Source organism: Drosophila obscura, unplaced genomic scaffold, assembly GCF_018151105.1.
Source record: "Drosophila obscura isolate BZ-5 IFL unplaced genomic scaffold, ASM1815110v1 contig_1, whole genome shotgun sequence".
In the NCBI taxonomy this organism is placed as follows: domain Eukaryota; kingdom Metazoa; phylum Arthropoda; class Insecta; order Diptera; family Drosophilidae; genus Drosophila; species Drosophila obscura.
The window spans coordinates 4,751,085-4,763,195 of record NW_024542679.1 but is presented as its reverse complement, the minus strand read 5'-3'; the positions used below and the strand labels follow the sequence as shown (position 1 = coordinate 4,763,195).

Here is a 12,111-nt window from a genome sequence, read left to right as displayed (position 1 = left end):
GCGGCAAATTCAAAAAAGTCAATGGTATATCATTTTGTAAAACAAAAAACACCACGGTATATTTGTAAGTTTTAAAATATTGCTGGGCATCGGTTTGTCTTAAAAACATAGATGCGAAATAGTAGACTTGGCCATGGGGACGTTGAGCAAGATTACAAACTATATAATAAAAACTGATATATGTATATATATCTACACAATAGCATAGTGTAGAAGTAGGAGTTGAACATTACCTGGTTTAAACATGACTTAATAGAGTGAGTGCTCGTTTTTTTTGTATAAATTTCCATAGATTTCATTCAAGATCACTATCACAGTTTAAAAATTGTACAAGACATCGTTTTTCTGCAGTTAAGCTCGTAATATTTGAACCCTAAAACCTAGGCCTCTCCCTGGGAGAGTTACAGGTGCATCAAACTGGTAAACGTAACTTTCTGGTTAACAGAGGTGGTAATTCTTTGGTTTGTAACTAGGGGTTAGTGCGGCATGATCTTAGTTGAATATCGTTTACAAAATGTATGTCAAATAAAATAAAAAGTAAAGCTAATATCAAAAACTAAAACGTAGATGATACAATACGAATGCAATGCTAGATTACGTTTATCTGCAAACTTTTTTAACACAGATCTGTTGTTAGGAACTACATAAAAGTTCGATTCGATTCGAGCGTTAGGTTAGTAGAGTATTGCTACGCTAAATGCGGTCAGGACTTTTGTTTATAGAGTAATTTAGTCTTATACTTTGGCCGGAATACACACTCATCCAACTTATTCTTATATAAACATGATTTAGGTTTCCTATCAGATCGGCTCATGAGATTAGTCACGATTTAAAAGCTACGACTCCATTCACACACTTTCGGAGACAGGCACACGGCATTGATAGACTTAAATATATAATTTGGTATGATATGTATGATAAATAAAAACAATTTAAAAACAAATGCATGATGAACGTTTACAACAAAAGAATCATTGAAAGTCTTTGAGAATACATTTAAGTTAACGATTTTTGGCCTCAGTCGGCCTCAGAAATGATTTTGTTAATATAACAATTTAAGTAAAAAATTGCACACAGCAGTGCAATCATAAATTTTGGCATATTTTACATACAATTTTGTTGTACAATTATAAATTCATTAACTAATAAGGGTATTGGTTGGTTTTTTGTTTTGTTTAAATATATAATATATAAAATACAAGAAGACACACAATGCAAGACAGTTTTGGTAAGGTTTCGTCGAACAATTTTTTTTTTTTTCATAAGTATATGTTTTATTAAATAAACCGAAATATTAGAGTACAATAATATTGAAATTCTGCTGCGAAGAGGGCGGTGAAGGATTAGTTGTGTGATGATCATCCATCCCATTGCCCATCTGTGTCGAAAATGTCCCACGATGACTGCCAATCGCATCCTCCATTCCTACACTAGTGCTGCTTCTGCTGTTGCTGTTTTTGCTGCTCCTCCTGACGCTGCAAGAAAGTGTCGAGGAAGAGGGAGGGTCCAGAGACAGTCCATGCGTCGTTGGTGGTATTGGAGAGGCTTGTCAGCAAATCGGCTTATTGTTTAGTATGTCTAGGAGAAACTATGTTATATGCCATATTCATATCCTACGTATTGGTAATGTTAGATACAAATTGAAAATCTGTTAATTTGTATAGCTTTTATAGCCGGCCGGCCACTGGCTACTGACCACCCACAAAGCTTGCGGCATTATTTGTTTGTTAATAAGAGTGCTGTGTGTGTGTTACTTTTTATAATTCCTTCTCCTCTTTACTTTCGCTTGCGTGGCTGCTCCTCCTCCAGCAGTCAATGCCTGGACCGATGCTCCTCACGCCTGTCGCGATCACGCTCCCTCTCACGGTCACGGTCCCGATCGCGGTCACGACGCTCCCGATCCGATGACCGATACCGTTCCCGATCCTCATAGTAGCGTTTTGATGACGGCGCCTCAGCTGCTTCCGCCACAACGGGCTCTGGCGACTTCCTTGGACGAGCCGAGCGACTGCTGCTGCAAGCAAGGATTTTGGTGCCATTAAAGCATGATGCGTGTGAAGCGCCTACAACATTCAGTTTTGCATTACCTTTCATCCCTGTAGTGATCTTGAGCCTGACGTTCTCGTTCTCTGCTGCGCGACCGTTCGCGATAGCTGCTGGATAAAAGAATATTTCATTAGTTTGTGGATTGCAAAAGATTGCTTTCCCCATTTCGTTCTCACCCGCCATCCCTTTCACGCTCGCGATCACGATCACGCTCCCTTTCACGAGACCTTTCGCGATACCGTGACGATGAGCGCTCACGCCTCTGCCTGCTGCGGTGGGATCGTTCCCTCGAGCGCGACCGTTCGCGCCGGTTATAGCTCTTCGCCTCGATGCCGTGCAGTGTGTCCTGCAGTGAGCTGATCAGAATCTTGCAACGCTCATCGTGAGCCACTTTTGATTGTTTTATCAGCGAAATTGCGGTGACCAGTGTCTCAATGGCGCTGGAGTATTCGCCGGCTGCGGCATCAGACACAGCCCTAAAATAATACAGAATTTATTGGCCATTCGAATAAACAATTGAATGAGACGGAATTAGGAGATGAAAGCTCACCTGGCTATTGCTGAACTGCTGACCGTGCGGTTTCTGCTCATCACCTCTTCGAACTCAGCCTCCGTTAGCTGTGGCCCCATTTGTGGGTCGGGGAACGGTCCTGGCGGCTTGCCCTGCGGTGGTGGCCATGGGCCGCGTGGTCCATGCTGTGCAAACTGCGGCGGTGGCCCGTGCTGCGGAGGCATATTCATGCCTTGTTGCGGTGGCATATTCATGCCTGGCTGTGGACCGCCTGGACCGCCGTGCGGTGGTCCGCCCATGCCTGGATGTTGATTTGGACCGCCGGGCTGGTTGAAGAAAGCTGGATTCACATGTGGTGCAGGTGCGCCGTGCGGTCCGCCTGGGCCTGGCGCTTGGGGAAGACCACGCGGCGGACCTTGAGGTGGAAAGCCGCCGTGCATGGGTGGGCGGCGCCAGTCGGGACCTGGAGGTCCCCTCACAGGCATCCCCATGGGTCCCTGGAACTGCAACGCAAAGCGAACGAATTAATAACGACGGCCGGAACAAAGGCAAAAGGCTGAGGAATGGCTGAATGAGAGTATTTCGTGGACTATGGGTGCAGCATGGAATTATTTCTGAATGTTCTGAATACATCTCTTATGCGGCGCATACATACAATGCCGTGCTCTTAAGTTAGCTTAAATAATTGTTAGTTCTGATTTCATTTCTGTTTCTTCTGTTTCGTTAGGTTAAGGATTTTGACAGCAAGTGGCATAGTATTTGACATATGAATTAATGGATTTTTGTTCTCATTTTCATTTTCGGTTAGGGATTGCTTTACCATTGGTCGTTGCGGTGGTCCGTTTGGTGGACCTGGTCGCGGCCCGCCAGGCCTCTGACCTGGCCATTGTCCCTGTGCTGATGGATATCTGGGTGGCGGCTGTTGGTTGCCCATGAGACCGCCTTGCGGATGCATTGGCGGCTATATTAATACGTAAATAACGTTTAATTTTTTTTTTGGTTGTTGTTGTTGTGGAGTGGGAGTGTGCGTAAGCGTTGTCATAGACATGGAATAGAATATAAATATAAAGCGTAATACATAAACATTAAATTATGGAATCACTTAATACAGGATTGCAATTACAAGAGATGGAAACACAGAGGACAAAGTTCAGTTTGCCTTCTCCATTCGAGTCACAATTTCGAATTGGGATCTAAGCTAATAATCATACAACTAGAAGGAGTATTATTAGGAGCATACAAAACAATAGAAAATGTTACAAAAATTGCTCTGAAATTACTTGTAATTAAACCGAAAAGATTACTATAAAGGTTAAGTTACTTAAAATCATAATCAACAACAATATTATGCAATTCGTTTGCATGGATTTATTCTACTTCGAAGTGCAAAGATCCGCGAGAGGATATTTCGTATAAGCTAAATATATCAATTGTAAATGTATTTTATTGTAAAGTTTTACAGAATCAACAAAATTTTGCATTCAGAACAATTTTAATGAGAATCTGGCGGGAGGGATCAATAATAAAATGTGTATGGCGGCGTGGTTAATACCGAGAACTTTCGAGGAATCAGAGGGTAAAACTATTAATGAAACTTATAAGAGAAGGGGAGAGAGCATGCGGAGGAAGTGAGTATCAAAGAAAAGTGGAAACAAACCTGCATTCGTGGCGGTCCGGAATTGGGTCCCACCTGAGGGACTTGCGACATATGCTGCGGTCGGTACTGGCCGGGCGCCATGATGGGATTCATGCCGCGAGGCGGATGACCGGGCGGTCCGCCTTGTGGACCACCTGGATGTGGCGGCATGGGACCACCACCCATATTGGGTGGCGCAGGTCCGCGTGGCGGACCATTCTGCTGCGGCGGCGGAACGGGTCTCGTTTTCTGCAGACTCTCGAATTGTGTGAGGGCTTGCTTGCTGGGATACGTGACCACCGGGGCCTGACCATGCATCTCCTTCTTTGGCAGTTGATCCAAAACGGCTCTCAAGCTGGATTCCGTGCCCAGCGATATGACGCTGAAACCTTTGGACTGTCCGTTTGCACGATTCTCAAAGAACTTCACCTCCTGCAAGTCGTTGACTCCAATGTCCCTCAGTGCATTGGAGATGTCCTGGTCCGTTGTCCACCAGGTGAGATTTCCCACGTATAGCTGATAGCGGCGGTTCATGGTCGGAGTTAAGCTACCACCGCCCTGATGGTACACTCCGTTGGGACCGCCACCTCCGCTCGACGCAGAGTCTCCCGAGCCTGGACCGGCTGCGCCATCTACCGAGGGCGTACCGCCGCCCCCGCCCCCAGAGGCTGCCGCCTCGGTGGGTCCGCCAATGTCATCGTAGAGATCAACGCCGTCGCCTCCGAATTCGTCCTAGAGTGGGTCGCGAAAGTGTGTGGGGGGTTCATTGAGCGTTAGTGTGACCAAATCGATGAAAATGTGTACATGCACGCACTTGGCACGCTAGCCATCGAATCGACTTTCGTCACCACTTACCTGGGACTGGCCGGCAAAGTCCTTGTCCAGGTCTTCGGCGTACAAGTCCAAGACCACATCGGCCATGGTTGCCACGAACTGAGCCTAATTTAGAATCGACCTAGTTCGTCTTCAGCGTTTGCTGCACTTTTCCACTTTCTCGCACACGCGCTTCGTACAGTTGTCTTTTCTAGCCGGAGCAGTTACCGGCGCGCGGCTCTTATACTCGCACTTGCGCTGGTTATCTCGCTTAGCGGCAATTAACTTTTTAATTGCTCTGCTTTTCACCGTATAAATGTATTCATCGCACAAAAATGTACATTCTTCTTATGTATACACAACTTTTTTCGTTGCGAAAATTTTCAGCAGCAGCGCTAAAAATGGCGGAGATGCGTAGTGTGACCGTTTGTGGCAGGGCTGCAGAAACATCGATGCGATGGTTCGATAGTATCGTAATTATTCGATAGAAACGTTGATGTATCTTCAGCTATATTTTGTGGACAGTTTTACAGCACTTAAAATAGCGAACATTTATTTAAATTAACATATATATATTTTATAAATCATGGATTGTACGAAACTTTGGGCTGGAGATCACAGTAAGTCATTCCAGGCCCAAGGCAAGAGGCATATCCCATCATGAAGGGTATGGAATTTTGCTCATAGACGCCTGTAAACAAATGCGCCCAAGGACCTGAGAAGGGAACCGGTTAATTAAGTGACATTTATAGATTATCCAGCTTACCGTGAGCATACACAGCCACGTCGCCGCCACCATGGGTCTCCTCCTCCATGGGCACGCCGTGGGGATAGCGCGCATCATTGTCACCAATATCTGAAGTTGTGAGATCAACGCGTTCCACCACGCCATCCTTCGATTGATAGAACTTTTGATATTCCGGACCGTTGGCGTAGGAGAGAGTGGCGTAGGGCTTGGAATCCACATCGCTCTTCTCTGAATTCAGGCCGGCAATGCTGTTATTCACATCCGGATAGCCGCTGATAGTTACGGTGTGTCCGTGGTCGGCGGTAACCACAATCAAAGTGTCCCAGGGATTCGTCAGGAGGCGAGCCTGTTTAATGGCATTCGAGAATTGGACAGTTTCATCGAGGGCCTTCTTGGCCTTGGTCTCATGATGGGCATGATCGATGCGACCGCCCTCCACAAACAGAAAATACCCCCCAGTATCCCTGGAAAGGATATTGATGGCTGACTCTGTCATCTCCGCCAGCGTGGGAGTGTCTATGCTCTCGTCCAAGTGATATGCCAAGTGCGAGGCATTGAACAGACCGAACAGGAAGTCCGTACTGCGAGCATCGTTGGCCAAGAGATCGGTGCGATTAAAGACCACCCGGGCGTTGCCTGGCTTGCTCTTCTGCCACTCCTCTATGAGGTTCCTACCATCCAAACGCTGACCCTGGTTCCCATACACATCCTTCTCTGTGTTGGGCAAGAACTTCGAGGTGCCGCCGCCCATGATCACCCGCAGGCGTTTCCCCACATCCCCATCTATAAGCTGCTGGGCAATGTCTGGGCACCTGCTAGAATTTTCTCCAAAAGAATTCACGTCAAAGTCGCTCTCAAAGTCCCGATTTGAGGTGTGGGCATAGACGCCCGCGGGACTCGCATGTGTTACCCGTGTTGTGGTCACCAGGCCAGCGGACTTGCGACCCTTCAGCGCCCAGGCGGCTATCGAGGAGAGGCGATTCTGCGGCAGCCTGGCTCCAGCACAGTCATTCAGCTGGACATCGGGGGTGACTCCAATGGTAAGAAAATTCGCTTTAATTCCGGACAAATAAGCGGACGCCGTGCACGCCGAGTCGGCGACCTGCTTGTTCGCACAGTACGTCTGCAATGAAGATAAATAATGAAGCAATTACGGTTCAGATCAGGTGCGGAGATGCGTACCTTTGAGAGTCCCACAAAGTTGAACTTCTCAAACTCCAGACGATTCCTTTCGCCCACTACTCCTCGCAATTGGCCATCAAAGATGCGGCTGGCGGTGACGGTGGGCACCGACATGCCATCGCCCAGGAATAGGATCACGTTCTTGGCCACATACTGATTCGGAGGCGTCGACAGCTTCTCGTAGAGTGTGCGCTGGGCGTCGTGGAACCAGAACTCCTTGCTCTTCAGCTCCTCCACGGAGTGCAGATTCCAGGCGCGCTCTGAAAGTGAAAAGCCAAAGAGTTGGTGGGATTGGCGTCATTCTGGCAGTGTATGTATATTTAATTTATTTATTTGATATTCTTTTATATTCGTTTAACACTTGATTAATCCATTTGGCATATGTTTTGTGTTTACTTTCTGTCACACTCTCACTCTTCATAGTCGAGATCTTATACTCGTATTTTATGGCTGAGAAGTCAAACCAAACCCGTTAGGTCTCACGCACCTGGCCCATATTTGTACTGACAATGGCACAAAACGAAGTGGAGTGCGAACGCTAACCAAAAACCAGGCATCGTTGTCGGAATTTTGATGAACCGCTGACAAGAAAGCACAAAAAACTTTCGACTGTTCCGACCTGATAGCGAGAATTGAGTCCGAGACCGACACAAAACCTTTAGAATGTCGTCTACGGGCCGACTAAACCGTATTTGTTACCTGGCTTCGTATTTATAGAGCTCTCAAAAACAGCCCAAAAACAAAACGACAGAACAGATATTGTTTAGGTGAGCCAAAACACCGATATACTCGCCACGGTACGGGGATAATAAATTTAAAGTTCGCCTTTGCATTAAAAACGTTCTAAATGAGCATTTCACCCAGGAATTAGGTATTTAAATGTTATCGGTCTTAATGCACGTATTTAAATTAGATGGGATGCATATTCGAGTCTCGCGAGTCCAGATCAGGTTCGTCGTTGCATCACTGCTGCATATCATTAACACATAAGATCGTCAAAGCCAGGCAAAGATGAAAGTAGATTATGCTTTTAACTGGAATAATTAATATATATTTGGGATGCTGGAGACATTTAAACTTTTTACTTAATTGCACGTCATAGATTATCAGGTTTTTGGTTATTATATTAATGGGTTCATTAACCTATTAACAGATCTAAAATGCACGTGGGCTGTCACGGCGACTTAATTAATATATTAGTGCTTTTTATCGCTTTATTAATGAGTGAATGACGGAGATGACTTTTATCTCTAATAAACAAGTTCTAATTGGTGAAAGCAAAACAACATTCAGCTGCAGTGTGATTTGAAAAGTGCGCCAAGTTGCAGTGTTGGATAGAGTCGTAATGTTATCGGTATCAAAGAAAAAAAATGAAATTATCAATGAAATAATGAAATTATCAATGAAACTATCAATGAAATAATGAAACGCAGTTATCGGTATCAATGAAAAAATGAAATTATCGCAGCAACTACGAATTGCACGAGTCTGGCAACGCCACAAAAGCGACGTCACATTAGTCTTATGTTGTTTTTTAGCAAAATTGCATTTCATAGTGTTGTTGGCCATTAATTAACAAATCAAAGAGTGTGCTGTAATAGTAAAATCAATTGATAAATGATGCATTAACATATAAGACCCATCCGAAGGTCACCAAGCGGAACAGCAAGGGCATACTAAAAAGTGGGTGGCGTTAAACAAAGGGCGACACTTTCGCAAACAACACACAAACACACAACACATATAGAGCGAACCGAGAGCCTTCCACCTGAGACGCATATCATGATATAAGTGTTGAGGCACACACGCAGCTAATTTAATTGTGTACCAATTGATTTGCAGGAAAGAACCTGCTTGTGTGCCACGTAAAAGTTGAAGGTCAGCAAGGTGTCGGCCTACGAAAGCATGGACTTGCAGCATATGGAGAACGGCGGTGGCCTGGGCGGTGGCGGCGGCGGAGGGGGCCTCAGCGAGATCGACTTTCAGCGTCTGGCGCAGATAATCGCCACCAGCATTCTGAAAGTCCAACAAAATGGTGCAGTATTACAGAAAGTGCCATCAGTTGGGGAAGACGATGACTAATACGAGTATTTTCTCTTTTTCAGTGTCCACCATGCAGCGCATGGTCAGTCAGCTGAACACCCCACAGGATTCACCCGAGTTGAAGAAGCAGCTGTAAGTACGAGCATGCCAGCTCAAAGTTATCAAATTATTAAAGATTGAGTGATTAAAATGCCTCCTCCATACAGGCACCAACTTATGACCTACACCAACCAGCTGGTGAACGATACAAACAATCAAATCAATGAGGTGGACAAGTGCAAGGAGCGGCACCTGAAAATCCAGCGGGATCGGCTGGTGGATGAGTTCACGGCGGCACTCACCTCCTTCCAGGTTCGTTTGGCTTTGTTTACGCTCGAAGATAAGCCCAAAAATGTCTTATGAGTCATTTTGAAAACGTTATCACAATTGCGATTTTGGCTAATTTCAGGGTGTCCAACGGAAGACGGCAGACATTGAAAAGAGTGCCCTGCGGCAGGCGCGGGGAGACAACTATAACATTGCCCGTCCGCCCGGCTCCTCGCGCACTGGCAGCTCCAACAGCAGCGCCAGCCAGGAGAACGGGTCCTTCTTCGAGGATAACTTCTTCAATCGAAAATCCAATCAGCAACAGCAGCTGCAGCAGACACAAATTCAGGAGCAGGCCGACCTGCAGGCGATGGAGGAGCAGGAGCAGGTCATACGGGAGTTGGAGAACAATATTGTTGGTGTCAACGAGATCTACAAAAAGCTGGGTGCCCTGGTCTACGAACAGGGCCTCACGGTGGACTCCATCGAGTCGCAGGTGGAGCAGACTAGCATTTTCGTCTCACAGGGAACGGATAATCTCCGCAAGGCGAGTTCCTATAGGGTGAGTGGTGAATTCTCTTGCGAGGTGCATAATCTATAATCGATTTCTACTTTTCCTACAGAACAAAGTTCGCAAGAAGAAGCTGATATTGGTGGCAATACTGAGCGCCGTTCTGCTGGCCATCATCTTGATACTCGTCTTTCAGTTCAAGAATTAGAGCGAACGAATGCGAATGCCAATGCGAATTATTCAAAAATCAAACTAGATAATTGTTGTGTAAAGACAAGTGTTGCCGCAAGCAGGGCCCCCCCTCCCTTAACCACCACCCTTCTTCGGACCGTAGACGTATTTGTGGCTTACAAGTTAAAATCTTAAATCAACTTCCACTATTGGCTAGAGATCGGGAAACACGAAAGACCGGCTGCATGGCACGCATTAAGAGAAGTATTCACACCGTGCTGCATGCTGCTTGCTGCGTGCTGCACGTGCGCATATGTTTTATTCGCTTTAAAATTGTATCTTATTCTTATATTTTATAAATGTATTTCTGTACTTTAATATTTACCCCGTACGCACCCTGTATATTGATATATTGATTAACAAAACTGTTGGCTGCAGATTCTAATTATGTCAGCGCTTTGCATTGTATTTAGGCTTAAGATGAACATGAAGATGAACATGACATGAACGGGCATATGGAGTAACACACACACACACACCGAAAAGAATAAAATAATACAGAGTAATCATGAAAACCAACCTACATACATACATATATCGAAGAGATCCAATCCCTATCCTGTCGAGCACTTCATTTGGGGCCATGAAACGATCAATGAATGGAGGCCTCCCCCCGCCCCAACTCTTTGGAGGCATTCGAAATATGCCTGATCATTGCTGTGGTCCTCCTTTTTCCTTTAGCCTTAACGATCATTAACGATCGATATGCCGCGGCCCATTGTTACGCATGCTTTAGCGGCTTACCCCGATCCGACTGGGTGTTCACTCCGACTGCTCCTACACACATACATATCTACTACTATTAATGCAAAGGCAGACGCAGCATGGATGTCGATATGTGGTGGAACACTTGAGCGGTCGGTCGTCGTTCGGTTGTTGAGGTGTGTCAAGTAAAGGGTTTCCTCGTCGTCGTGGATTCGGACCGGACTCTGGCCTGCATACAAATTGAGTTTAAATTTTTTGCCAATTCACTGACATTGATAGTTCGTTTGGGCATCATTTGTGTGCAGTGCTGTGGTGTGGTGTGGTGGCTTCTTATCCACTTGTTGGCTTATCGAGTGGTTTTCTCGCATGCATTTAAGTGCAGCTCATTTCCTTCTCTAACTCTTGCCTCGGGGTCTGGGGTCTGGGGCCTGGGGCCTGTGCTGCCCAACAATAATTTCTCGCCAAGTCATGTAGTTATTTCTGGACCAAGACGATCATATACTCTGGCGCTGAAAGAGTATATCAACTTGATTATTGATTGAAAAACTGCTAGAGTAGAGTAGAGTGGAAAAGAGCAACTAGAATTCTGCTGAGAAATTCCCCAACTGACTGTGGTTGTTGCTTTTGGGTCTGCTTGCCCTGTCAGTGGCTGTCCAAATACGTCACCGAATTCCCTGTGCTGCTCGATTGAGAACTATTGATTGCGCTCTCTATGGGGTCCATGGGGCCCCAAGGGTTAGACCACGGCACGGCCTAATCACATCGATTATGAGTACATGTGGCCCTTGGCAGGTTGTGGACATATCCATTCATAAACCAAATCCAAAATCCCAATCCAAATCCAGCCCCGAGGCCACAGGTCACGTTGCGAGCCCGACATATTCGAGTGCCGAAGAAGGTGTTGGAAATTAACAGAAATATGCACACCTACGACATGGACACCACACCGAACCGAGCAGAGCCTAGATGTAGGTACCAGCAGGTAGGCCGAGGCACAATTCTTGTGGCTGTTTGCATAGGCGGCCGACTGGACGACGCGACGTCTGAATCCCTGGCCCATGATAATATTGACACATTGGTCAGGCCTATGTGCATCCGAATCCGAATCTCATTTGCAAAGTCATTTTGTACAAATAAATCCAGCCCTCTGTTTCCTCTGTCTCCTCTGTCTTTTCTCTTACCTCTCTGTTTCTGGCCTTTTCCCAACTTAATGCGCGAACACACAAACCGCATGTTTTGACTTTGGCCAATATGGTAATGGCTATGGCAATGGCAATGGATGAAGGATGAGGGAATTTCCGTATCTTGGCTAAGCGGTGGATTGACTTACCAACTCGGCAACTTGCTGGCCAGGATTTTGGTGCTGGGAAAATTGGGGG

At 45.9% G+C, this 12,111-nt stretch overlaps 3 protein-coding genes across 9 annotated transcripts; 1 reads left to right on the top strand and 2 right to left on the bottom strand.

Annotated features, from left to right (window-relative positions):
• Positions 1-29: 29 nt before the first annotated feature.
• Positions 30-5,415, bottom strand: LOC111068616 (cleavage and polyadenylation specificity factor subunit 6). Of its 7 annotated transcripts, XR_002607183.2 has the most exons (8): positions 5,049-5,415; positions 4,215-4,925; positions 3,378-3,518; positions 2,597-3,060; positions 2,223-2,522; positions 2,088-2,156; positions 1,697-2,014; positions 30-1,613 (listed from the first exon to the last, which is right to left on the bottom strand). XR_002607183.2 is itself a non-coding variant. In XM_022358222.2 (7 exons), the coding sequence occupies exons 1-7, from the start codon at positions 5,112-5,114 to the stop codon at positions 1,813-1,815; spliced, it is 1,953 nt and encodes a 650-aa protein (XP_022213914.1). In that variant the 5' UTR covers positions 5,115-5,415; the 3' UTR covers positions 30-1,812. The 7 variants fall into 7 exon arrangements, 6 of the variants coding, with proteins under 6 accessions (XP_022213914.1, XP_022213915.1, XP_022213916.1 ...); XM_022358222.2 differs by having other exon boundaries at positions 30-2,014; XM_022358223.2 differs by having other exon boundaries at positions 30-2,011.
• A 105-nt stretch (positions 5,416-5,520) lies between these two features.
• Positions 5,521-7,632, bottom strand: LOC111068526 (alkaline phosphatase). Its single transcript, XM_022358039.2, has 4 exons — positions 7,424-7,632; positions 6,937-7,196; positions 5,773-6,877; positions 5,521-5,721 (listed from the first exon to the last, which is right to left on the bottom strand). The coding sequence occupies exons 1-4, from the start codon at positions 7,491-7,493 to the stop codon at positions 5,591-5,593; spliced, it is 1,566 nt and encodes a 521-aa protein (XP_022213731.1). The 5' UTR covers positions 7,494-7,632; the 3' UTR covers positions 5,521-5,590.
• A 789-nt stretch (positions 7,633-8,421) lies between these two features.
• LOC111068521 (syntaxin-7) lies at positions 8,422-10,463 on the top strand. Its single transcript, XM_022358021.2, has 6 exons — positions 8,422-8,619; positions 8,779-8,971; positions 9,042-9,111; positions 9,186-9,330; positions 9,428-9,847; positions 9,909-10,463. The coding sequence occupies exons 2-6, from the start codon at positions 8,842-8,844 to the stop codon at positions 10,002-10,004; spliced, it is 861 nt and encodes a 286-aa protein (XP_022213713.1). The 5' UTR covers positions 8,422-8,619; positions 8,779-8,841; the 3' UTR covers positions 10,005-10,463.
• Positions 10,464-12,111: the final 1,648 nt, after the last annotated feature.

Bases quoted from the DNA above. Each gene is read 5' to 3' on its own strand.
- LOC111068526 (XM_022358039.2), bottom strand. From the start codon at position 7,493: ATGCCTGGTTTTTGGTTAGCGTTCGCACTCCACTTCGTTTTGTGCCAT. The intron at 7,197-7,423 runs GTGCGTGAGACC...TTTCACTTTCAG, and splicing joins TCAGTACAAATATGGGCCAG to AGCGCGCCTGGAATCTGCAC. The intron at 5,722-5,772 runs GTAAGCTGGATA...TTCCCTTCTCAG, and splicing joins CGTGGCTGTGTATGCTCACG to GTCCTTGGGCGCATTTGTTT.
- LOC111068616 (XM_022358222.2), bottom strand. From the start codon at position 5,114: ATGGCCGATGTGGTCTTGGACTTGTACGCCGAAGACCTGGACAAGGAC. The intron at 2,523-2,596 runs GTGAGCTTTCAT...GTATTATTTTAG, and splicing joins AGCAGTTCAGCAATAGCCAG to GGCTGTGTCTGATGCCGCAG. The intron at 2,015-2,087 runs GTAATGCAAAAC...CCTTGCTTGCAG, and splicing joins GATCACTACAGGGATGAAAG to CAGCAGTCGCTCGGCTCGTC.
- LOC111068521 (XM_022358021.2), top strand. From the start codon at position 8,842: ATGGACTTGCAGCATATGGAGAACGGCGGTGGCCTGGGCGGTGGCGGC. The intron at 9,331-9,427 runs GTTCGTTTGGCT...GGCTAATTTCAG, and splicing joins CGGCACTCACCTCCTTCCAG to GGTGTCCAACGGAAGACGGC. The intron at 9,848-9,908 runs GTGAGTGGTGAA...CTTTTCCTACAG, and splicing joins GCAAGGCGAGTTCCTATAGG to AACAAAGTTCGCAAGAAGAA.